The 26775-nt window shown below is 41.7% G+C and overlaps 2 protein-coding genes and 1 long non-coding RNA gene across 7 annotated transcripts; 1 reads left to right on the top strand and 2 right to left on the bottom strand.

Annotated features, from left to right (window-relative positions):
* Positions 1–1560: 1560 nt before the first annotated feature.
* Positions 1561–5113, bottom strand: LOC125889868 (uncharacterized). The gene is made up of 5 exons (XR_007449487.1): positions 5036–5113; positions 4573–4666; positions 4377–4475; positions 4193–4261; positions 1561–1690 (listed from the first exon to the last, which is right to left on the bottom strand). It is a non-coding gene; the product is annotated as an uncharacterized LOC125889868 (long non-coding RNA).
* A 1748-nt stretch (positions 5114–6861) lies between these two features.
* On the top strand, positions 6862–12219 carry pgam5 (PGAM family member 5, serine/threonine protein phosphatase, mitochondrial). Of its 4 annotated transcripts, none has more exons than XM_049578093.1 (6): positions 6862–7392; positions 7863–8047; positions 8314–8439; positions 9961–10049; positions 11165–11295; positions 11677–12219. In XM_049578093.1, exons 1-6 carry the CDS (start codon positions 7163–7165, stop codon positions 11825–11827), a joined length of 912 nt encoding a protein of 303 aa, XP_049434050.1. In that variant the 5' UTR covers positions 6862–7162; the 3' UTR covers positions 11828–12219. The 4 variants fall into 4 exon arrangements, with proteins under 4 accessions (XP_049434050.1, XP_049434049.1, XP_049434048.1 ...); XM_049578092.1 differs by having other exon boundaries at positions 11162–11295; XM_049578091.1 differs by having other exon boundaries at positions 8314–8441; positions 9957–10049.
* Positions 12220–12277: 58 nt separating this feature from the next.
* Positions 12278–26700, bottom strand: ankle2 (ankyrin repeat and LEM domain containing 2). 2 transcript variants are annotated; one of them, XM_049578089.1, is made up of 13 exons: positions 26636–26700; positions 23582–24088; positions 21775–21969; positions 21159–21343; positions 20223–20411; positions 20002–20124; positions 19539–19602; positions 17919–18094; positions 17714–17820; positions 17032–17222; positions 15908–16778; positions 15453–15584; positions 12278–14315 (listed from the first exon to the last, which is right to left on the bottom strand). In XM_049578089.1, exons 2-13 carry the CDS (start codon positions 24075–24077, stop codon positions 14105–14107), a joined length of 2940 nt encoding a protein of 979 aa, XP_049434046.1. In that variant the 5' UTR covers positions 24078–24088; positions 26636–26700; the 3' UTR covers positions 12278–14104. The 2 variants fall into 2 exon arrangements, with proteins under 2 accessions (XP_049434046.1, XP_049434044.1); XM_049578087.1 differs by lacking the exon at positions 26636–26700 and adding an exon at positions 24917–25040.
* Between the last annotated feature and the right edge of the window lie 75 nt (positions 26701–26775).

Raw genomic sequence — 26775 nt, 5'->3', positions numbered from 1 at the left:
GCCAGTTTCAGCAGCAAAGCCCGGCCTGTTTCCTCCACCTCCGGGTCCATGGCCCCCTGGAGGTGATCATACAGCTCCGCCACGGTGTTCATAGCTGCACAGGCCACTGCAGAGCGCAGGTTTTTCACCTGTATCGTAAGAATATACATCATCAGTCAAGACTGCAGAGTGCACACTCATAGACAGATGCTGGCAAATGAAAATGATTGAAACAAAAAGAGGGAAATAAAGATATCAAGAGGAAAGTGTGTATAATATCTGCTCAGTGAGGACCAGACACACTTCATGGAGTTAGGTCTTCAGAATCTCTGAGTGGTGCTGTGCCAGAGCTCGAATGATTTTAAGGCTGTCATTTTCCTTCATCCTGTATGTTTAAATGAATAGAAACAGAAAAGCTTCTGGCAGGGTGTATAGATGTGAAACTGACAGATTTCATTTCAGACTAACTAGTTGCAACATGACTGACATAAAATCGAACACTGGTTTAGCATGTACCACAGACTGCTCTCCAGCGTCAGTGTCTTCACAGTCGTCAGAGGAGAGACGCTTGAAGCAGGCAGACAGACTCTCCAACAGGGTTGGATAATGGCTGCAGCGCCACCCTTTTGACCTTTCTGTCATTGGGAGTGTGAGGGCTGCAGACTTTGGCTGTGTTCTTACCTGGTAAACACCAAAATACCCACTACTAACTCACCTGTCTTCTCTTTCAAAACATTTTTCTTACTGTAGGTACTATGATTTTGTACACAAAACTGTAAGAAACCCACGAGTAGGGTTCAAATACTCCACTAAAATGTACCTGTTCCAATAGAATCTTTTGCAGAACGTAGGAACGTAGGAAGGATATCAGCTTCAGTACATCTCAGATAAAACAGCCAATCAAATTTCCAATAGTATCACTTTAAACTAAATTTGCATTGCATTTTCTTTTAGGTCTTCGATAGGGAACTCCAACATGTGTTATCCCCACCAACAGTGCTTCTATACCCCAAATTTTGGAACCTAGTTTCCCTCGATGATGATGGACACATCAGCAGGGGTGAAGCCTTCACGTATTGCAGTTCCATGCAGGACAAAGATCTTCAGGACATGCTCAGTCAGGGGTGCAGATCCGATGTCAGGACTGGGGGGACACAAAAGTGATTTTTTTTTGCCCGTATGCAACTCATACCATGCCACCATAAATCACGACTTCGTAGAAGTCATATCATTCAAAAAGTACTGCACAGGGAATCATTTATGGTGCTTACCTTTCTTGTTTATTTGTCCTAAACAGCCAACAGCGCGTATCACTGCTTACTTAACTGTTATACTAGTAAATCATAATTTTAAGGGTCTCGGGCATGTAATGTCTACTCATGTTCTTATCTTTCGCCTCCCTCCAACCCTCCCAGATCCCCATGTTTGATCATGATCATGATCATGAACATGTTTTTACAGTGCCAGTTATGCTGGTAAACAGTTCTAAAAAAAAAAAACCACAGTTCTAAGAACACAATAAACACAACACAAGTTGACCCAACAAAATCTGATTTATTTACATAAATTTATATAAAATCATTCCTTGTTTGTTTTCATCCGTCATTTTCCAGGACTCCCTGGAAGAAGAGATCCTGTATCTGTATAACTCTTCTCATCTGTATAACTCTTCTTGTCTGTATAACTCTTCTTATCTGTACCTGGACAACTCCTGGATAAAATAAAGGATAAATAATTTTACAACTTGACAATTAATTCATATCCATTCATTTATATAGTCATGTTTTATAGTAAAAAAAAAAAGTCCTTATAACAAAATGTAAGTATGTTGCCCTTTTTTTATCATCAATCTGACCAGTAGACTCAACAAAATCATGAAAAATATTCAATTCAATTCAATTCAATTCAAATAGTTTATTTCAAACCAATCAGATGAAACAAATACCAACCAACAACAAACAAAAACACCAAACAGAACAACCACCTTGGTCTGAAATGGGGATGGAAGAAGCAGAGCTGATCTATTTCCAACCCCAGTTGTCACAAATTTCATCAACATCATCAACAAGTAGACTCAACAACATCATGAATTCATATCCATTCATTATACAATCATGTGAGTATTGACCACTGAGTATGTGAGTCTGATCACTACACTCACAAACTATCATAACTAGGCAAATGAGCCAAAGGTGTGTTTGCAAGTTTCACTACCAGCAATAAATTGCTGACAGAGATTTGATCTATCTAGCTCATCAACCTTGTCTCTGTGTACATGTCACACGACAACACTGTTCAGTCGTTCCTGAGACATGGTGGCTCTAAGCCAGGTTTTAAGCCTTCTCAGGGCGTTAAAACTCCTCTCTGCTTCACAGGAGGATGCTGGCACTACCAATAAAAGTCTAACCAGAGCCTCCACTTGTTCAAACAGTCCCTGCACCTCTACAGGCAGTTCCCTGAGTACCTCTGCTGCTTCCTTACTGCAGCTGAACTCATATTCACTCTTAAATAAAGGCAACTCAACAGCAAGAGCACCTCTTTTCAGCTCAGGGTACTGGTCTACCACATCATCCACCTGCCCAGTGAGGAGCATATTCTCCAGTTTCTGCAGATCCTTAAAACTCTCCTGATCAAAGCATTTAACAAATTGAGCATCCACAGTATCTAAGACCTTGAAGAACTCCACACGGTAGTAGTCAACTGCTTCACCAAGAAAGCGTCTGGCGTTTGGCACCTCAATGGGTTGTATCTGTGCAGACTCAACCACTGCAGCATTTGCCTTTTCAAAAAGGGTCACATAGTGTTGGTCATTTCGTTTCTCCTGGAAAGAGGAGCAGACACAGTCGACCACTGCCAGCATACCAGAGACAGTCTGGGTTCTCCTCTGCAGGGATTTGTTGAGGCATTCAAGCTCTCCTACCACAGCAGAAGCGAGTGTAAGACCCAAGACTGTTTTGCCCTTTCTAAAATGTTCTGCTAAGCCGCTGGCACTGGCTGCAGATTTGGATGTACTACCAGCCATTTTATCCAAGCTGCAGAGAACTCTGTCATACTGAGTAAGCACAGCCTTGGTGGCTGTGTCCCGGACAGTCCACCTGGTTGGGCACAGCGGTTTCAAGACTGTCATTGGCTCAGGCTGGTTGTCTGTTGCGATGTCTGCAAACATGGCCTTGAATTTCCCTGACTGACCAAAGAGCACACCTAGCTGGTGGACCCAAAAAAGTGAGTCCTGGATCAGTGGGGAAGCTGAGCAGGCAGCCTGTGTAATAAGATTAGAACAGTGTGCCCCACAGTGGACATACAGCACTAGTGGCTGCTGTCTTCTCAGAATAGCCTGCGCACCAGAGTATTTGCCTGCCATGTTGGCTGCCCCATCATAGCCTTGCCCCCGCAAACCAGCCATTGGTAGGTTGAGCCTCACCAAAACATCAGTGACCATGTCAGCAATGGCCTGACCAGTCGTCTCAGACACCACATAAAGTCCAATAAACTCTTCATGTGGCACTAGGTCATGATCGACATAGCGGAGGCAGATAAGACTCCTGCTCTGCACCAGATATATCTTGTGTACCGTCTACAATTATAGAAAACTGCAGAATGGGAAGAGACCTGATGGTGTTTGCTATGTCACAAATGACAGTGTTTGCCATTACATTCAGTATCTCATTCTGTGCATGAAAGCTGGTGTAATTAGTGGTGCGTGTCAGCCACTTTTTCAGCACAGGATCATCTTCTGACCTCAGCTTCAACAGTTGTTCGAGATTCCCACTGCCAGATTTACCTCTCAAGGCTTGACCCTATCTTGCCAGGTACTGAACAGAGCTGACGATTCTCAGGAGGCTATGCCTGGCCTCCTCCTGTTGTTTAGCCCATGAGCTGGATAGCTGGACACTGACAGGGTTAGAGTCATGTGCATTTACTGTTACTGCGTGACAATGAGAGTAGATTTTTTGGTGAGCTGCAAATATCTCTAAAGCCTTCTTCCAGTTGCGGAAGCCTTCAGTTACAAAAGCAACGTCCACTTTTTTGCCAAAAGAGGACCTGTTGTCAGTAAACACTTCATTACAATAAAAGCACAAGACCCCTTTGACCTGCGGATTGTAGTGTAGCCAGGTGTACTCTTGAAACCATTTTTCTTGAAAAGATAAAACCCTCTTTGACAACTTTTGTGTTTCTATGTGTTTTGGGTGTGGCTGATAAGGTTTTGTGCCACCTTCTACCCCTGTACGCCGCTCTCCCTGATGTCCTCTTCTGCCTCTCGCCCTGACTGAGAACATTCTGCCTAAAGAAATAAAATAAATACCAGCTTCATTTCTAGAGGACATCTACTTTTTCCCTCTTCACATTTTTTTAACTCAAATGACAGGGCTTCTCTTACTATAACTGTGAAACCTTACCGGAGACTCCCTCTCTACATACTGTCAACTGCTGCAGCTTGAACCTGAACTCTGTGCTTGACACTCCACCACGTCGCTCTCCCTGATGTCCTCTTCTGCCTCTCAATTCAAAATAAATAATTATCATACTATGAAACCTTACTTGAGACTCCCTTTCCCCATCATCTTGTCTGGTAATGTTATTTAAGCTGCTCACCACCTCTTCAGCTGTCTTCCTAACTTTCCTTGGCCCAAGAAAGAAATCTCTTATGTCCCCTCTCCTTTTCTGCCATGCTTTGGGAAACAGTGACCTGGACCACACATACAAACAGGACAGACACTGGTTAATTATGGAATGATTCAAAATACTTCAACTTAACTTCACAGTAATACAGCTAGCTAATATAAACAAACACCTGATCAATGTGCACGAGCAAGCAGGCAAGCCATCTAGCTAGTGCATGTAGAAGTATTAGGGCTAGTGCTAACAAGCAACCAACTTTATCTAGCTAGCTAGCAACCACTAGCTGGAATATAGTATTAGCTAGTGCTGCTAAACTAGCTTCTAGAGAAGTTACTTCACTACAGGTGGCAAACAGAGTCTGATTACGTTTTTAAATCATTTATGGGCACACTACTGTTCTAGTATTAGTATTCTACTTTCGATCAAAATTACTCACAGAAAGGCATCTGCTTCTGCAGCAAATTACCAGAGCCCCAGGCTGCAGCCACTTTCAAGAGTTAAGAGAAAGATTGAGGGGTCGTTTTTTTTTAAAGCCTGCTGATGTCATCAGCGTCTGGGTAAGAAACTACCCCTTAATTTGCATTGTAGTGGAGGAGACCAGAGATGGAATTTGGAGTCAGAAATATATTTGTCAAACATTATTTGTTCCACCATTTCAATCATTTCTTTTTAGATGTGAATCTAAAATGTGAAGAATGGGAAGTCTGAAAATACATTCATTCAATTTTGAATAATTTAGGGTATTTTTATTGGGGGGGACAATTCATGTTTTTCAGAAATTGGGGGGGACATGTCCTCCCCGGGATCTGCACCCATGTGCTCAGTAAAGTCTCATTTGACCCGTCTTTGCTAAAATCCTGCCAAAACATGTGAATCAGTGCTCAGTTGCAATAAACTGTACATGTTTTCTTTAAAGGAAGACTTTTTAAAGAAAGGCTCTAAATGAGCGTCTGTGTATCAGTACGTCATGCCAAGTCATTTTGAATTTTTTATTTTGCACAAGCCTCCATGGAGCACAGCAAATATGTTGATTTATTGATAGACTGAGAATCATATTTAACTAACAACTATAAAAACCATCAATTTACAAACCCTCATACAACTTGTACAGTCTCCATGTCTCATTTATTCAGTCTTAATGCTTGGTACCTCCCAAACACATGCATTTTTGCCAAAAAAACCCCTTCAGACTGTACTCTGGCTTTGAAGAGAGCATTGATAAGTTTCAATTTCAGTTCACCTGGATCATACTGCATGAGTTGAATGATGCTTTGAAATTTTTTTTGCTGTTGTTAAATATGGTCCAAAATCCACTATCAAAGTATCAGTATGTTGAGTGTCCTCCATGGAGCTATGTGACAAAAACAAAGTTTTCTTGATGAATTCAAGGTAACACAGCATGACTTATTGCTTTTCAAATGATCAAGTAACACATTAAATAAAAATTAGACAAATTTTGAAGTAAAAGCACTAAAATATTAATTTGTTGTAGGATTTAAACATATAATCAAGGTAATAAAAATGAAATGTTATTTTAGAATGGCTTGTTCACTGAATATCTTGTACTTTACTTGCCCTGGGGTCTGCTGCCAAATGTATGCTGATGATACGATGTCACAGTATGTGTTCTATGCTGTTGTCCTTTTCTGTCTACTGTAGATCTGCCCAGGGGTACTGCATTGCCTAACGAGGTGCACTGCACCTGGCATGAAGGAAGTGCTTAAGACAGTCTGTGCCAGCAGCAGGAGAGAAGCCTCTGGTGTGGGGTCCTGCTGGTCCTGCTGCCTCTCAGACTAGAATTTTATTGTGTTGTTTGTAGGGCTTGTTAATAAATCCAGTGGGTTAGATTGCTTTAAAGGTGTTTTATGTGGTTGCTTTGGGTCAGTGGAGGAGTTTTCTTCACCCCCTGGGGCTGCCCAAGGGTGGGGTGTCAGAGCATCTAGCAAGGCCACTTGTTAGATGCTCTGACTTTCATGCTGTATCGCAGTGGCTTTAGTCTGTTCATAAGAAACTGGTAGGCAACAGCACTCACAAAAGACTGGAGTCAAAATCTATGCTTTAATAGGGCAACACACGGCCAAACAAAATGTCAGACGCGTTTCGGCAAAAGACTTTTTGATACACTGAAGAAGGCTTAGGCCAAAACGCATCTGTCATTTTGTCTTTTGATTCTCTCATTTCTGTTGGGGGTAATGAATAAACTGTAGGAGTTAACTCACTCCAGGAGATGGCAGTATTGCAACGCTGAGGATGACAGCTACCGTAAAATATCCACGAAGAAGAAAGGTCGGGCCACCGTAATGTTTTAAGGAAACCGCTCAGATTAGCTTGCTGTTTCGTTATGTGCCGACAGTATTTTTAGTTTCTAGCTAAGAACCGCCGCCCGATACAGAAAGCGTATTTTGTTTTTCCCTTTCTGGAGTTGGAATTAACCGTCAAACGCCATTAAGCGGAAGAAAATCACAGGTTTGTGAGGAGGGATAGCGTTACAGCCTGGTAACGGTAAACCAGATAAGCTGAGCTAATTAGCTAGCCACAGTTTTCTTCCTCAGTGGCTCACAGGATGTCTTACAGGAAAACTTTAAAACTTATTTGTGGGTTCGCCGGAGGCTCTGCCGTCGTAGTGTTGGCGGCTGCCGCCGCTGACTCCCGCGGATACTTCGGTGAGCAGCGCGGAGAGGTGGCCGGTCGGTGGTCCAGATACACGGCTCTTCAAGCTGCGCAGCCGGCGTGGACACCTGCCAGCCACACACCAACCCCGAGTGGACACGCCTGGGACTTCAACTGGGATAAGTACGTGTTTCTACACGATCTATACCTTGACTGTTTTGACATTTTACCCTTCCGTTTCTGTATGAATTGAACGCCACGCCATATCTCTATCGAATATACTTCAATCCACTACTGTGGAATTTGGTTTGATAATGGTGAAAGTACATATTGGACTGAATTTTAATATCTTGCTAAAGTGAATTGAGGTTTTCGGTTTGTACCGAATATAAGGATGGACCTTAAGCATTTGTGAGATGTCATGATCCTTATTCCTCGAGCTACTATGTTGCCCCCGGACCAGTCAGCTAGAAACAACTACTTTTTAAAATAGTGTTTGGCCTGGGTTTTCTTCAAAGCGAAATACATGAAAGTATCATATACTCATCAGCTTAAATCACAGTTATGGTAACCCAGATTTCCATCCCTCAGGTTAACCATGTCAGACAAAGCCACATCTAATCTCAAGATCACCTGGTCTTATCTCTGTCTAGGAGAGATCCATCTGCACTGACTAATGGAAAGAAGAAAGTAAAGAAAGAAGAAAACGCAACTGAAGACCCCAGCTCTGAGCAGGACAACGGCAAACCAAAAGCAACACGCAACATTCTCCTCATCAGACACTCTCAGTACAACCTAAGCGGGATCAGTGACAAGGAGAGGACCCTCACTCCATTAGGTCCCTATGTCCCCCTTAGTGACCTTGATAGAAGTGCTAGAGAGTAATTGCAGTCAGCAGAGGGTCACAAGTACACATTGATGCTTGGCACTATCTTCAGTGTTTGCTGATCAGTCTCTGATAATGTAACAGGATGCATGTACTGTACCACCATGACAGCAACAACAATCTCTGCTTGCATACTCGCTGTCCTACCCAAATGTTCCCTGACTGTTTCTTGACAGACCAACTTTGTGTTAAAACTACTGTTGTGTCTCAATTTCCAGGTCGTGAGCAGGCTGAGTTCACGGGCAAACGGTTGGCAGAGTTGGGGCTAAAGTATGATGTTCTGATCCACTCCAGCATGGCCAGGGCCACAGAGACGGCAAATATCATCAGCAAACACCTCTCAGGTAGTTGATAGATGCCGCACTGCCTTTCAGAGCTGCACTTTGATCATTTTTTATGGATGGAATAGTCAAGTTTATTTTTATTGCTCTAAGCACTTTGAGGTTCTAAGATTTCGTAGGATACATTTAATATGAACATTGATATCAAGAGAAAAACGCCCCAAATTAAGGTTTAATGTCCTGGTTAATGTTGCTTTTCAACTCCAGTGTGTACCCAGTGTATAAGTAATGATTTTGGTCTTTTGAGCTGATTGTGATATTTGGTGCAAAATTATGGGATTTATTTGATAGATTTTGTAAACATAACATTGCTTCCAAAATATAACCCTGATTTCAAAAAAAGCTGGGACTGTGTGTAAAATGTAAATTAAAAAAACAGAATGCTATGATCAGCAAATCCTTTCTGACCTATATTCAATTAAAAACAGTACAAAGACAAGATATTCAATGTTCAAACTGATAAACTTTGTTTTGTAAATACACATTCACTCTGAATTTGATGCCTGCAACACATTTCAAAAAAGTTGAGACAGGGACAACAAAGGACTGTGAAACTGAAAAACTGTCCAAAAAACCCCCCCAATATTGAATGCAGGAGAAGTTAAGGACAATATCAGCAGAACGCCTGTCACTCAAAGCAGCCCATTCTTAATGATGTGTTACTTAAGTCTAAATGATGAGGTCTAAAAAAAAAAATTCACCCCCGTACAGTCGTCACAAAGAAAGAGATTAGCTCCAGAGACCAAAACTGTTGTTTGTTCCACACTGTAAGCATTTTATTTCTGCTGTAATGGTCAGCATTTGAACATGGGGTTCTATGGGGATTGACTGGCTTCTGGAGCCAGTCCCATGTGGCCTTTCAAAGAACTGCAGTTTTTGGCATGCTTGTGTTGGTTAAATTTTTCAGCCCTGGAGGTTGCTGCTTGGTCCAGACCTGTCTCCCCTTGAAAATGTGTCATGCATAATCAGGCAGGAATGGAAAAGAAATTCACTTTCACAACTTCGGCAAATAGTGTCCTCAGTTCCCAAACACTTACTGAGTGTTGTTAAAAGAAAAGGTGATGTAACACAGTGGTAAACATGCCCCTGTCCCAATTGTCTTTGAACTTGTTGCAGGCATGAAATGAACAATGAGTGTAAGTTTGTCCATTTGAATATTAATTATCTTTTCTTTGTACTGTATTCAATTGAATATCGGCCAAAAAAGGAATTGAAAATCTTTGCATTCTATTTTCATTCATGTGTCACACAGCGACCCAACTTTTTCGAACTGGGCAATTGGGGTTGTACAAAAATTATTTACCATTTAATTTTGGCCAGCAGTATGCCATTTCAGCAAGTCTGTGTTTGACCCCTTATATGTAAATATGTAATTCTGGCTATTTGTATCCTGTTTATCATTGTTGCATCCTGTTATTTTCCTGTATAGCAACCACAGCACAACTTACAGCTGGTGCAGAAATGCTGAACACCTCACAAGTATATTAACATTCTTCCTTGCCCCTTAATGTCATACGGGTCTAGGAGTGGAGCTGGTGAGCTGTGACCTGCTGAGAGAGGGTGCACCTATTGAGCCAGTTCCACCTGTCACCCACTGGAAGCCTGACGCTGTGGTGAGAGAAGCTACGCCCTCTCTACCTTCAGAGCGGGCTGTAGGCCTTATTTTCTGTATTGGCATATCTTTGTTTAGGTAAATTTTTGCTGCCCTTACATGTCTGTGCTGGTGTCCTGTCAAGTGCTTGTTAAGACCTACATCTGCAAAAAAAAACAATCAGCCAATACATCAGTGCATTGCTACAGGAATGGGTCATAGGAAAAGTTAAATTCCAAAATGCCAATGTTAAAGGAGTCGAGCAGCTGAGGAACAATCTTTTTTATCATAGTATTCTTATTTAAGTGGACAATTTGCCATTGTTACATAATCAGTTGCTAAATAACTTGTTTGTTAACGGTATTTTATTATTGATTTACTTAAAGGTTCAGTGTGTAGGACATAGGGGACATATTGCCTGAAGGGAATATAATGAAATAGGTATGTTTTCACTGGTATCACAAGTTTTCACTGGTATCACTGGTAAAAAAAAGAGTTGTTGTGTTTTTTTGTTTTTTTTTTAACCTAGAATAAGCTGTTAAATCTACATCAGGTTTGTTTCAGTGTTTAAATCCCCTGGTTCATTTGTTTTGGAGAGGAGGAGACCTCTGCCGACAGTTTGGCTCATGGTAAACCCCTGAATTTCTGTATCAGACATAAGGTTAGCACACGTTAGCAGGTGCTTGTCTAGCATCCTTTCTGCAACACGCCAAACAGTGAAAGAGAAACTGGTTTGTAACATGAAACTGCTTTTGGTGTGTTTAACGGCTTGAGACGACCTGGAAAAGTTTCAGCTGGTTGCAGTCTGCATTCCTTACTGCTAGATACCACTAAATTCCCCTAAATCTTACACACTGTTCCTGTAAGGTTCAGTTTACCCAATTACAGAAACTTATCCCAATGATATGGAGCCATGCAGGTAGATTTTGGTTTTCATCATGTAAACATCTTAAGTTTTAGCCTTTAGTAGAAGCAACGTTTTCCATTTAGTTGGCCTCATTTTGGAATGAAACTCTTCATACATTCCCCACAATGCACAGCAGCGTCATGCATTGACTCTGTAGTGACTGAGGGGTTCAGACAGAACCCTTCCATGTGACAAAGGTGGCTTTCAACCTCTCTACCGTCCTCCAGCAGTACCACGAAGATGGAGCTCGCATTGAGGCAGCCTTTCGCCGCTACATCCACCGGGCTGACCCCAAGCAGAAGGAGGACAGCTACGAGATCATCGTGTGTCATGCCAATGTCATCCGTTATTTTGTCTGCAGGTTTGTGACGCCGGCGGTCTCGGTGGGCGCAGCTCAGCTGAGGCCAGAGTGTTGGTCTTCTTGCTTTGCTAACCATTGTGTTAAAAAATTATGCTGCAGATGTTTTTTCATAAGATTTATTTTGATTGAATATGTGCTTCACTTGTGTCATTGCGCTCTTAATGGAATTGTTAAAAGAAAATTCCTGTTTAATATAAATATTTTAGCCATGTGCATTTCTTCATTTAAAGGGACATTGAATACATCTAGTTAGGGTGAAACAAGGGTTAGATATCCTCCAAATGACTAAATGACTACTTACAGGACACACACAAATGAAATAAGTGCCGTGTAAAAACAGCAGCTGCAGTACTCAGATGCTCCTGTCTTTTGTTCTTCAAGGGCTCTGCAGTTTCCTCCAGAGGGCTGGTTACGTATGGGCTTGAACAACGGCAGCATCACGTGGCTCACCATCCGCCCTAGCGGCAGGGTGGCTCTTAGAACTCTGGGAGACGCAGGATTCATGCCCCCGGACAAACTAACACGGACCTGACGGGCCCAAAACACAGCAGGTTTCTGGGACTCTGATGCCCAGACGGTTGGTTGCAGGGTCAAAGCTCAGTTTTCTCCTTAAGTGTCTTGAAAATTACTTTTAATGTTATTATTTTGTAATTGAACTCCCATGATGTATTAAGAGACTCTGTGGTTGTGATTACTTCTGTGCCATAGAACGCCAGCAGGAGTGATCAACAGCTGTTACTGAATGTACCTGAGGATTTCTACAGAAGTGACTGATTTTTAAACCAAAATGGAGGTTGCATTTGTATAGCTGTTGTAAATGCAGATTATGCGCTTAGCTTTACATCTGTCCTTACAGGATGCTAAAGTGTGAGGATTACTGTGTTGTATGGTGAAGTTGTAGTAAATAAAATAATGAATGCCTCAGTTCAAGTCACATTTCTTTCCTGAAATACTTCCAACAAAAGCACAGACACTTTGGCAGTAAAGTAGGAGGGATGTTTTATTGATTAGTTGAAAGCAAATGAGGTCTAGACATACAGAAAGAATTCACCATGTTTAATGTTAATTTTTTTTAATAAAGCACAGAATGCTAAAAGCACAAGAAGCATGTTTTAAGTTTTTTAGGTGCATTTTTGCAAAGTTCCACATTCATAAACATTCAGAAACCAGAATTAGATCTGATGTCACCTGAGAGCACAACGATGACAAAACAATCTTCTCAGTGAAGTAGTTTGTGCTCTCCAGATAAAGGTTTAGTTCACAAAAAAATGTACATTCAGAACACTTGTTCCTCTCAACCAAAGTAGAGTGGCAATCTGAATATTTAAAATGATTGGCTTGTTTGTCCTAGACGTAGCTGATAAGCCCTCACACAGCAGTGAATTAATCCCTAAATTACAAATAGTTTGGATACAGCAGGTTTTCAGTACATTCACATTCCATCATTTGACTTACATGTTTTGGAAAACTGCAAAAAACCTGTCACGTGTATGTGAATTGCTGTAAGCCAATTTAAACCATCAGATTCATGACATAACTTTGGGTGTTAAAGCTATACTAAGCGCTAGTTTTGAAATAAACACTGAATCAAACTATGTTTTGTGATGTGAAAAGGGTAACGTACTGCCGATCCCACTGGGAATTGACATCCAGAGGCTCTTAGGTAATCTGTTGGGTTCTTTGTAAGCATAAAGCAGATTTTTGTTAACATAAGCTAATAAATACATCAGGATTCTGCTGCTGTTGAGTTAGTTTTGTTGTCTTTCTGCCCCCTAGTGGTTCATCGCTTAGTACAGCTTAAAGGTGGTCTCAGACTAGGTAATTTTAAGGTTTAGCCCAGAGACTGATCTGAAATTACACTTTACTGATGGGCGTGTTTTGTCATTCAAACTCACACTGTGGGAGATGCTTATGAAAGAAAGATTTTTCAGAGAAAAAAATAAAAAAATTGCACAGTCTAAGGCCGCCAGTAGTGGCAGAAAGGAAAAGTCAAGACATGTCCAGGAACCACCAAGAAAAGATGAAAATGTATGCATTTATTTAGGAACAAAATAAAAACATGGAAGATCTCAATCGAATCAGTTTTTCCCATGTTTGCCATAATCATCTGTGACTGACGCAGCCAGTGAGGTCGCCATTTTCCAGATATTACACGTATGAGCTAGAGAAAGAGTGTGTCCAAACTGACAGAGCTGGTCCATCACTTCAGAAAATTAAGGCAATTCCTGAACTGAGGAAAACATAGGAAATGGCAGTCGGTTTTAACACCATTAATAAAAACATTTAATTTTTGTGCTACTGACCAACATACAAAAAATAACTTTTAAAATATTGACATTTTACTTTTTTTAAGAACATCCCTCAGTGACAGGATCCTGTTGAGGATTCCACACTAAGGTTTTAGTGATGAACTAACTTTGGGGAGTGCGGCTCACGATATTCAAAAAAGTTGACTCAGGCTATGATACAGGTGCTTCACACTTGCCACAAATAACATTACCGTCAATTCAACATGGTCCACACCCATACAGTACATAAATTAGCAAGGTTTCTTTTTTTCCTTTTTAAAGTCTTGAGTGTACATCACAACCCAACGTGATGAGAATTCCTGTATTACATAGGAGTAGTACCATACGTCATTAATACAAATCTTCCAGACACTTGTGCATATTTCTGTTAGGTATGTGGTTTCTGAGCTCTGGTGTAGCCACCTTGGTGCAGCTGGGTTTGTAGTGAAAAAGGGGGAGGGCGGGGTTAGGGCTTGGAGAGGGTATGGCCGTAGTGGTGGGAAAGGGGGGTGGGCGGGCAGTTAGATTGGTGGCTCGTTCAAGTGCTTGAGGCGGATGCGCTGGATGTAGCTAGCATTGGCAGGGCTGTAACGGCTGGGGCTGAAGTCTGGCGAGGCGGCGTGCCGGGCGGGACTGAAGCGACCGGTGGGAGACATCAGGCCGCTGACCGGGGACCCGGGAGTCTGATGCTGCATCCTGAGTCGTGGTTTTACCACCGCAGGGCTGGGCCAGCTGGATGATACAAATCAACACCAGTCAGTGGCTGCTTTTATCAGTTTGCTCCTTTGCTAATAATACTGAAAGGTTTAATTACAGAATAACCACAACCTCGCTGCATGGGGTTGTTAAGCAACACCAGGGACTGAACAATTACTGCACCTGGTGCTCAAATTTATGCACTCTGCCCTCTGTTAGTAAAAAACGCCCACGCTGAAACACCACACACATTTCTATGCCATATGACTGAAACGTTTTTTGGCACATTGTGTCACCTTTCACACATGAAACAGATTCTTCTTCTACCCCTTTTGACAGTGTGCAGGAATTTTTTTTTACTAAGAGATAGAACAGTTGATTTCATCTACACACACCTGAAACTCCACCTAAAGAGCACAAGATGTCATAATTGTTTTGTCTTTTCAGGTTTATCGTCTGGAACAGAACACTCCACCCCCTGGCATTTCCCCTCACTACTAATTCCCAAAAATGTCTTGTGACTGTAATCGTACAACGTGTCCACTGCAAAAGCTGTAAAGCCCTCTCTGCACCAGACCTCTGTGCTAAATTTCTGCTGTACCAACCATGCCTACTCCTCATTTGTCAAAATGCGATTTTCGTTTTTGTCAATTTGAGGACTGTCAGCGCTGTCTTTTCATAGACGAATCAAATATTGGGCTGTCAGTATCGTCCACCTGTTTTACTAGGACGTTTACTAGGGCGACTGTATGAACAACCTCAGAGGAGCCAGACTGTAAAAATTGGCCTTTATGTTCCCTAACTTTCAGTCTGGTTTTGCAATGCTTTTGATTATATAATGACCCATTAATATTTAAGAGACATGACAGGTGTGCCTATACCATACGGTATATTTAACATGCCAGTTTCTGGACTATTGACACCTAAATCTAGTCAATGAAATCATGGTCTGAGAGAGGCCATGCACTTCTTTGACAAAATGACCCCTGAAATCAAACTGTTTCCCAACACAATAAATATTTATTACAGTATTTAGCCTGTAATCTGATAATCTCATTTAACTAGCCACTGAGACCAAAAACCTCACTTTTGAGGCCCAGGCAGAATCATCAACACACTGTAAAATCAGAAGACAAATAATACGCATTGCAATCAAATGCCATGCTCACTAACCTCTGCATATCAGACATGGAGTACGACTTCATTGTGCTCTTCCACTTGTGTATGCTGGGAAATTTTTGGGGATCGACGTCTAAGCCTTCTATTGCTAAAAAGACCTCTCTGTCCAACTTGGTTGGTAAATCCCTGTAAGAACACAGACAATTAAACCACTCTATTATTATCATGTATTTTGTCATTGTACCTTAAAAGTTAGGGATCATTAAACATTTGTAACTGGCTGCCTGTCACATTTCCCATAAGGCAGGCAAACTGGAGCTTATCTGGCCTGGAATAAGAGACTATAGTGCCCCAAAACTATTAGACAGGATTCGCTACTTATTTCTAATTAGAATATCAAGTCCAAAATCATCTTGTTAAACATTATCAAGGACATTTTATTATTTGAGTAGATATAAATTCCTTCAACATTTAACAGCACCCTCTGCAGAGAAACTTAAGTGACTCACCCGTCAATAAAAAGTCCTCTTCTAATGTGCGGTGGGGTCCTGGGTAGGAACTCATTGGAGTTATCTAAGGACTTATAAGAGGACCCAGAAGATCCTGAGCTGCTCAGGTCCCTCCCCCCATGGTCCCATGACTTGGACCTAGCACAGAAATTGCGCCCCCCTGATGCTGACCCCCCAGTCCTGCCCAGCACCTCCAGACTCTCCTCTGCTTCAAAGTACTCCTCTGAGCTGCCACTGCTGCGCCTCTCCTCTGTTTCTCCTCCCTCTGTTTTCCAGCCTGGCCCCTCCATGCCCTCACCGTCCTGACTGCCGTGACTAAGAGTCAGGCGGTTCAGCCCGCAGCTGAGGTCTGTGGCTGAGGAGGAGCTGTAGGAGTCCCGGACTTCCCTGTGCCGGCTCCCGCCACTGCTCCTCCGCTCTCTGCAGCTGGTGGGGCTGTCCAGCGGCTCTTGCAGCGACATGCGCTCAAACTCCACCATGAGGTTGGAGATGGGCGACAGCAGGCAGGAGGAGGACGGGGAGGTGCGAGGAGTCACCTTGTCTCCATTGTGAGTCCTATCTCTGGAGGAGGAGCACACCCCATTTTTGCAGACGACGCCAGGCGACAGGAGGCCGTCATCGCAGCAGCACAGCAGGTCCTGCTCGGCCGCTGTCTCGATCAGGTCGGCTCCGCGGTGGTGCAATGCGATGGGCAGAATGTGGAACTCACGGCCACCCACTGCTCCCTTTAGGCAGTCCTTGGATGCAGCAGAGGATGTGATGCTGGTGAGTGCTGCGTTCTGCCGGTTTTTCATCTCCTCCAGGCTGATGTCATCACCCTCGTCCAGGAAGGCACCAACAGAGATGGAGTTGCAGAACTTTTTGGGCTTGCCTGCAATGGGGAATGATGAATGAACAAAGCAGCCTTAGAAGTATTCATTATTACAGTGTAATTCTATCATATAATTCTTTGAGGGAGCTTTGATTATGCAGCTTTGCAAAATCCTTTCCATTTCCATCGTCTCATATGAGAGGCTGTATCTGAGAACAGTGATAACACTACAATGCCAATTAACAGATTCGATCAGAGAGGATGATTTGCAACGTGTGCAGCACATTTCTTGTTTCAGCATTTTAAAAGGTACCTGGAGAGGGGGTTTTGAACCTGTTGCTGGTCTCATTCTCCCCAGCCTCTTCATGAACCCGTGGGCTGAAATCCCTCTTGCTGAGGTACTCGTCCAGCTTGCGGAGCCCCTCAGTAGAAGACAGATCCACAAAACTGTCCAGAAAGTCCCAGTACTCAGCCCATGGGTGGCCCATCTCATGAGCCAGGTCTCTGTAGATAATGGATGGCTTATCATTTAGTTTATTACACGTACAAATCTAACGACAAATTCAGGAGCTTCTGAGCCAGTTCAAGTACTAATGTGATGCTTCCAAGCCAAGGTCTACATACAATTTGCAGTTTGTGTTGCTGCTGAATTGTACTGCGCAACACAGACAGGTGTTTCTATTATTCTGTCCACCCCATTTACATCAATCGAGGTTGACTAAAATGTACATGAGAGACAGAGTGATGGTGACATTTAACAAAGGATGAACCACGTTTGAACCCAGGGTGTGTAGAACATGGTCCAACATGTCTATAATCCCCAAAGGCGTGTTTATTCTGCTAGTGCAAAAGTACTTCCTCTGGTGTATAGTCTTTATGCAGCATGGTCGATAGCAATGATCCCAGAAGTATCATCCGTCAACAATCTCAGAATATCTTTGAGAATAATGCATAAAGTTATAAAGACAACATAGACAGTAAGGTTTTGGACATACCTGCCCACTCTCTCTGCCCCACGGTCAGGATCAGACTTAAGAATGTGGTGGAACAGCTCCGCCTTGTCTCTGGGCGGCGTCTTCCAGGACCGTCGAAAATCATCCGCCTACAGGAGAGGACGATATGTGCTGGTCACTAAATGTTTTTAATGATGCGGTGATGGACTTGAGTAAATACAGATATGTAAACAGGTGAAGAACTTGCTTTAGAAGGGCTCAGCGGGCCAGCAAAGGCCGTGACAGTCATCACGGGATCCATGGGGCTCCTAGTATGCCGCTGGATCAGCGAGAGACTCTCCGAGGATTCAGGTGACCACAGATCACCAATGATGGGCTGAGAGGTGTTGTCTGTTGCCCTCAGCAAAGGGATAAAGCAGCGGTCTGTGAGTCAAAAGACAATTTAATGTTTAACATAACATATTCGATGGACATGACGGTTATTCACAGCAACACAGTACAATGGCTGCATGTATCTATCAATCAATCAAATTCAGTGTGCTGTCAAACATTTGTTGCATATGGTGCTGTCAGTCTGTGCACCGGACAGTGGGTAATAATATACAGAGTTTTTTCTGTTTTTTCAATTTTTTAGATTTATCTACATTATTTTTTTTCACACTGAATGAAAACATGCAATCAGAGAAGAGAGAAAGAGATTAAAGAGATCTGCAATACAAAATTGTGAGTCATTTATTCAACAGTACCCACAGCTAGGGCTGAGGCATATGGAGAAAATCAAATATCACCATATTTTTTTACTTAATACCTCAATCTTGTGATGATCTTGTAGGGTTGACTATCTGTGCTTTCACAAAGTATTTGCCCAGTGAGATTTTTGTTTAATAATTATCAGTAATGTGGATATTATTACTAAGTGGGTAAAGACAAATAATGGAACATCTGGAGCAGTCTGGCTGGTTGTGAAAATTATTTAACTGTAATGCGGCTTTTAAAACCAAGGAACACTTGAACAATATTACAATATCCAAAATCTAAGACAATATCTAGTCTCACGTTTCCATATTGATGTATATTGAAATTTTGCCATGCCCTACCCACAGCCAGTCAAGTTATTTCCAATGCATATTACCATCTAATTGTCATTTGTGTGTTCATTAAATTAATATAAAGTAATGAAATGAAAAGCTTCGCTATTTGTTGAATTCTGTTGATTTGAAATAGAGTACATCCGCTTCATAACGGCTGCATTACCACGTGACTTGGCATGATCAACCCACTCAACGAGGGTGGCTTCAACCACAGGTGCTTTCCCTGTGCGCATTTGTTTTCTGTTTCTGTCACTAGCAGCCATAAGCTTTGAGGACACATTTGTTTTTTGATAGAAAGAAATTACTTTCTTTTTCCCTGGCCTAAATTAGCCAGCTGAAGAAGACAAGTTACCACAAGGCAAAATATTATGGGAGTTAAAAAAAAAAAAAATAGTTACCATATTTTTAAATTGCTTACTATAAATTACTATAAACAAATTATTTAAACAACATTTATATAGTAGTGAGTCTGTCCCAAGCTTTTTGATCCATATAAGCAGTTAATCACTGTAACTGTGATCACTACGGGCGGTTTCCACTGTATTAGCCAACATGGTTAACACCATAACAAACAAAACAGATTAAAAAAAAAGAAAGAAAAATCAGCACTGACACACAACCAAATTCAAAGCATAGGATGTAACATGCTGCTTCTATTTAATCAGGCCTCTGTCTGTGTGACGGTACACTACTATAGATGCTACTTGCCTGTGTCTTTCAGGAAGCAGGGGAGACTAGAAACAAAAAGTGTGTTTTTAAGAAATGTGTGTACTTACCCTCCAAATAGTCACTTATCTTCTGCCTTACTTCTTGGGTTTTATTTTTTCTGCTACAAATAAGCTGTGGAAAAGAAGAAAAACAACAATTGGGGATATACTGTATGTACAGCTGGCAACGTACAACTGTTGCTGGATTAGCTGGGGAAAGAATTTGCTCATGCTCATCTAATTTTAGCCTTCAATGTGCAGTGAGTGATTGTTGCCAAAAGATTTAAAAAGCAAGCTTAAAGGTCACGGCTTCAAAACCTGAGTGAGCATAACTGTAACTCCCTCAGCAACTACTTCCAGCATACCAGTATTCAGCAGCACCGTGCGAGGCTGAGTAGGTGCTAGACAGCTCCCATATGAGCATTTTCTGTTTAATAACCCCCAGCAACGACAACCCAGGCTCTGCTGAAGGTTCTATTACTCAGTGTGCATGTTTCTAAATTCAATAGGGGTTAAAAATAAAACTCCTTACATCACAAGGCTTCTGGCCATCCTTGTTCTTACAGTTCTTATCGCTGTCAGGATGCGAGCACAGGACATTGACCACTTCTGGGCACCCAAACTTGCAGGCAAAGTGAAGTGGTGTTTCGAAGCCCTGGAACACAGAGACAAACAATATCAACACAGCAAATTAACTTCTCTTTGAAAGAATCTAGTCAAATCTGGTTCAGCTAGTATGGTAAAAGAACTTACAGCCTTATCTGGAGTATTGAGGTAAAGATCTACAATGTAGCGGATACGTTTCTGCAGCATAGCTTTCTGGTCGTCTGGGTACATGAGGCGCATGAACTCTGGGTTTTCCAAGGTGTCCAGGAGCAGCTGGGCAATTCCTGCCTGGTTCTCCTTGGCTGCCACGTGCATGACGTTGTACCGGCAGCCCTCCTAACCAGACAAAACAGTGGAACAACTGTATGGATCAGGACGTAATCCTCTTTAATCTCCTGTCAACAGGAAAGGATGCTTAATTTTGTCGAAAAGCAGCCTTACCTGACCTTAACTTCACCTGCCAAAGTTAGCGATTTATCACACATTTATTTTATTTTATAATGGCAATAGTTGGTATGTATAATAAAGTAGCATCAAAATTGCAGGTTTAAGATACTAACTTCTAAGACTGATTTACTTATTTAAGAAAAAATATACAGTACAAGAGCAACTGTGATGTTTCCCAATTTTCCCCCAAGAATCAATGAAGTAATCCTGATTTCTGCATGCATTTTTAAACTAATATGCAAGACTCATTACACACACACACACACACACACACACACACACACACACACACACACACACACACACACACACACACACACACGCCGGGTCGTATTAAGTCTTCATCTTAGCGACTGCAAGCTTCACAAAGGCATTAGCTGAAAGGCTGGCACTGATGTGGAAAAGACATTTATGCATCAACAAATGAAAACGTTCCCAGTAAGACTATGCATCTCTATTAATAGCAAAGACTTTCCACAGAGTTTGAAAACCACAACAGCACTACTACGACAAGCTCAAACAACACTGACTCTAAATTATGATTGCAGGTTTTATTTATGCTCAGTTTAGCAAACTGGTTCAGACAGTTAGGATAACTACACAATCAAAGACTTTAACAAGAAATTATGTCCTCACCTGCACAATAGTGGGATTATCCCCTGAGCCGATGAGATAGCGTGGGTTGCTCCAGACCAGCTCGCTAAAGGCCACCTCATCACCCTTCTCCACAGCTTTCCTCAATTTGGCGGTCAGGTCCTGGGTGCGTGGGCTCTTGAAACTGTTGGCCCGCTCCCGGTTGATGGTATCAACCTCCATGTTTTCTGGTTTGAGAGGGAGAAGAAAGTGAAGGATGGGCGCTGCTGTCACAAACTCAAAATATTGTTCAAGGCTGGTGTGCCTGGAGCATCTGTTTGTTTCAGATATTATTGACCTGTCAAAACTAGGAGGAATGATGGATCCCACAACCATTACATTGACATTTTAAAAACTACTATGATTAGCTCAAAGAGGGCACTTAGATTAAATGCAGCAAAAAGCTGGAAAAAAGAAAAGGGGGGCGAAAAAAAAAAAACCCACCAAAAGAAAATTTGGTCCTGTCATGTTAGAATTTTTTAAATTGTATGCCCTCAGATTTTCCCCATGGTGTTGAAAATGGTATCAAATATAGATATTTTTCAAGATCTTGTACTGAAGTTAAAAACTCCAGCATTTCGACAACGTCATTAGGGTCTCACACATTGCATCTACTTACCTTTACTAATGACCAGGCCTGGTTTGACAGGAGACACACAGGGTGTAGATTTGTTGGGAGAGGGAAAATAGTCACAAATCCCCTTAGCAAACTTCTCAGCATCCTCGCGGTTGGGAAAGGCTTTGAAGCGGGCTCCCTTCATCATCTTAACAGCTTGAAGGGCATCTTTCTTATCAGTGTATACATGTGCTCTCTCTGCAGATAAAAGAAAAATCAGAAGAATCAGCTTTTTGACCATTTTCAATTTTTCTACATGACCTGGATTTCTTGTTTCATTTATTACTGTTTGTTAATGAGGCTCACTAACTGGTGATTGAATGATTTTTTTGCATTCTTTTCCTTTCTGTCCAGTCAGCCTGTAAAGTATATGTTGATGAGGGTCTACAAAGTGCCACAGCTTTTGCAGCTGTAATAAAAGGCCGCCCTGACAAGTTAACATTACCAGCATTGATTTTTTTGGTAGCTCAAGATTAATTTAAATCAATACTCTAGTCCATCTATTCAGACATTCCTGCTGCCTTGCTGCTCACCACCAAGCAAGTAACGTTTTCATCCAAAAAAAAAAAAAAACAAATGTGGATGTCACACTACAGCAGCAGCAAGTGCTCCTAAACAAACAAACTAAACAAATACAGAAACTGGAAACACAGTAAATAACAAATACACAAACACGGAACATGATAAACTTTTAAAGTGGACTTTAGCCTTGAGTCAGTATAAAGCCAAAGGTGCTAGGGCTTAACTGTCTCCCTCAATGTTCTGCAATTGTCCCAAATGTTACTTTCAACTGTCCCGGCCTTTACAACCAATGTCCCAAGATGCCCCCCAAGTCTTACACACAGAACCTTTAACTTGAACATCTAACAATAATCTGATATATAATCCATGAAGCAAAAACATAATAATTTAATCTGTAATCTCTCTACTGTCCCAGAATTATCTCAGACTATCTATCTTTATGTCTAAGGTGCTGTTTTATTATCCCTGGTGCAATGAGACATCCTAAATTTCAAGCTCTGGTTGAACCTATCAAAGAAAATAGAGCTCACAAAAGTTGTGGTTTTTTTTTTTTAAACTGAAACAATAAGAAACACTTAAGAATTGATACAATTAGGCAAAATTGTTGGTATTTTTACTTACACTTTTTATTTTAAGTGAATCTATATATTCATCATGTATGTTACCATCCCGTAATTACACCAGATGGAATCAACAAAGTATTTGTTCTTATAGATTTTTTCTGTGGTATTTATTATTAGAGAGGTGACATGGAAAAAGGGGAAAGAGAAAATGGGAGTGACAACCCAACCAACACCGCTCCACATCTGGAATAAAACCTTCAGACATTCTTATTACAGTATATGGTATGTGTCTTAACCAAAAGGCCACCAGGGCATCCCAGAAAAGCATTCACCTCTATAAAAAAAAGAATTAAGTGGTGTGAAAACTATCACTGTTTAAATCAAACCATGTGCCATGTGAATAACAACAACTTTCATTTGATATTGACAAATATTTCCTTAACTAGATCATTAAGTTTAGACTGATGATAAACACACTGTATACTTTCCTCTCTTAGTAATAAAGTTCTGAATGTGTGAAATGATGCTGGCTTTAAAGTACAAATGAAGTCTAGTCATGCTTTACCGGTACTTTTATCTAAAGCTCTTTTCTGCGATTCCCTAATTCAAGACAACCTGACAAGTGATCCTGAACTGTGTGTGTAACTTTTGCAAACTCATAATATGTTGGCTGATGCTGAAATGTGTAGGACGCCACACCATGTGAAAAGCTAAGTCTCTCTTACCAGTTCTAGACAAAACATCCTCCCACTGTGGACATACTCCATAATAAAAGGTCGGGGACACTTGTGCAGACTTTGAAGGGGTTTCCGTTTTGGAGTTACTGCCTTCTGCAAAGCTGTTTGAGGCTGTCTTTACTGAGATCTCCTCTTCCTCTGGAGGGTTAAGTCCCACACCGTAGCCAAAGTCCAACTCTTCACCGGCACCCTTGGGTTTGCTGCTTGTTGCAGAAGTGGTAGGTGCAACTGCTGAGGTGGCACATGACACAGGTTTGGCATGATCGGCAGCAATGGAAGCTGCACTGCCAGAGACGCCTGCCGAAGAGCTGCTGTCCGATTCAGTGGCACTGCTCTCTGGTCCGGCCAGGACTCGGGCTAACTTCCTCTCAAAGGTGGCTCGGGTGGTTGCTGTGATAGGACCGCACTTGATGTCTGCTCGGGCAAACTCCTCGCGCAGTTCTTCAGCACTAAGCCCCCTCAGCCTGCTCAGAACCGCCTCCATGCTTCAGCTCCCTACAACACAACACAACACAACACAACACAACACAAAATAGACTTCAGCAATTACGACCAGCATTTGTTGATAGATAACCACCATGTAGGGAAATGTTATACTTAGTATTAGTCTATTTTTGGTGTTTCATTGCTGTTATTATTTCTACTAAGTATCAAGAATCATATGTGAACAATCCAACAGCTTGTAGCTGCTCTAGGTGCATATTTACAATAACTGACACACATCCTATTTTTACTCCAACAAGGTGCCACACATGGTAGAAACAGTCTGTATTATATTTTACAAACAAGCACACCCCTGCCCCTCAGTGTTAAGTATTATGTTGCACAAATCTATCATATATCTCATGTATAAGCTCAGCAGCTATTAAGTATTTTACAAATATAGGTCCCTATAATGCGATAAAGCAGGTGCGACTGACCCTCCACATGATACCCAACACATCACATCTGTCAGAACCCACCATACTATTGTGGAACTAGCATGTGCTAGCTAGCTTGCTAACCAACAAGTCAGATGTAGCAGCCGGGGAATGTGCCTGGCAAAGCTAGCGAGAGGTAAACTGCTCAGTTGAACATCTAGACTGATAAAGTAAAGCACACAACTTTGGGCTGGAACATTAACGATTACAAATAAATTGAAAACTGGATAAATTATAACAGTATCAATCGCTTCATTCTCATGCTGTCACGCCCAAGTATGTCATTCGAGGTGGGTTTTCAGGCTGTAACGCAACAAATTTGATACGTCTTAGTGGTGATGATGCCGATAAAAATCAAAGTGTACGTGATGACATCTATTAACAAATGTGTCCCTATACTTACCGAGGAACATTTTATTTTATATACGCGGAGCTATGGGAGACCGTTGTTAGTTTTGTACAGATAAACTGTTGGATAGACACAAAGCTGGAGACGGTCTGGAATAGTCTCATTGTTTACAACATGCTCTGCGCATGCTCAGTTTGAAGGGAGGGCGCACGCTGCATTCCAGACCTGTGGGAAAACTCAATTCCAAAAGGCTTGAGGGTGACAGGGTGGCTAACATGACGTGAATTGTCACATTTCTCTTTAAAAAAAAAAAAAAAAACACTAAGCAGAGATATAAGGGATAATTTGCAACCGGCATGTGACACTGTATTGATCAACGTCACCTCTAAACTCCCTCCCACACCACGACTTTTACTGTATCATGGCCATACATTTTCGGTAATAATAACATTTTAAAACATGACTTGAAATTACTCGCTGGTCGTTGCAGCTGACAAATTATGCACATCTTTTTTTTTTCCAATTTTATGCAGTCATGCTTCATAACAAACTAGTGTTAACATTTACTGTTAAAAGCCAGAGGGGAGACCGGAAACAGTTGCAACACCGGACGGTTGCAACAGCTCTTATTTCTCTAATCCATGCACAAGTCATCGTCTTACATAAAAGGTGAGTGAACCAAATACACAACATTGTCACTTGTGGTCTGCTACATTGGCAAATTGATGCCTTTCCAAAAAATAAAAATCTAACATGTTGCAACCGTCCCCAGGGTTGGAGTCAGGTGCATCATATTCTTGTGTGCCATTTGTAATCATGTTTAAATGTTACAGGTAATTAGCAGACAGATGTAAGTTTAATGTATAAACTGGGTTAGTGCAGTACAAATAGTTTAATGCAAAAGTGTTGCAAACCTGCCCAGCCTCCCCGATGACAGCAAAAGCCAGAGTTGCCATGACAAAAAAAATATTCTCACAAAACTAACGTGTATTCATTTCTGCCCTGCAATCCCATACAAGTGTGCGCTTGTTCGCGACGGCAGAGTTTCTCAGAAAAAAATATAATATCTGGGTTCATCACTGATCCACGACAAAAACAAACAAACAAACAAAAAGCTACTTAAAATTGTATTTTGAGGACGTCTCTTATATTTCCGTACCTCCCGGAAGGCTTGAATGTAGCATCATGCACTGCCCATAGCAGACGTGACTAATCCAAGGAAACGATAACCTAGCAAACGCAGCTCTGGGTTTTATTTCTGGTTAACAACACATTTGCCAGTTTAAAATAAATAACAATGACGAATTGGTGGAAACAGAGTGCCGGTATAAACACCATGCTAAGGAATATTCGTGTAGGCACAATCCCAAGTGTGCAGGCCAACTTGGTCAGGCATGTAACGTTATAAAGCAAGCCGACAAGACATGACGAATATCAAGATGGAACACATAAAAACGGGGGAAAAAAAACAATTTACCGAAATAGACCATCGTCCGTGAAAGGTGGAAGAAAAGAAAATAAGACCGACGTTGGTTAACTACACAATTTGTTACAGGAAGCAGAATTTGACAAGCATGCTAACCATCATTAGCCGCTTAGCAACACAAGAAGCTAATCACTCAAGCCACCGGTTAGCAATAGCATACATTAGTATGTACAGTAAGAACACGGTATTTGTGTTCTTACCAGACACATAACCTTAAACATGTGCCACAGTTAACAGCAGTGCACTGCTAGGTGAAAATATTATCACTGTAATAGTGTTATGCCCACCTCCTCCTCCTCCTCCTCCTCTCCCCGGCTACTGTTGCTAACGTTAAGTGTCTTCTCACCGCGACGGTTTCAAAATGCAGAGAGCGAGGACCCGGTTGTGTCTAACATGGTGCCTGAACAAAATAACCACCACATCGCCA

The sequence above is a fragment of the Epinephelus fuscoguttatus genome, linkage group LG6 (assembly GCF_011397635.1).
Source record: "Epinephelus fuscoguttatus linkage group LG6, E.fuscoguttatus.final_Chr_v1".
Lineage (NCBI taxonomy): Eukaryota > Metazoa > Chordata > Actinopteri > Perciformes > Serranidae > Epinephelus > Epinephelus fuscoguttatus.
This window is presented reverse-complemented; position numbering and strand designations above follow the sequence as displayed.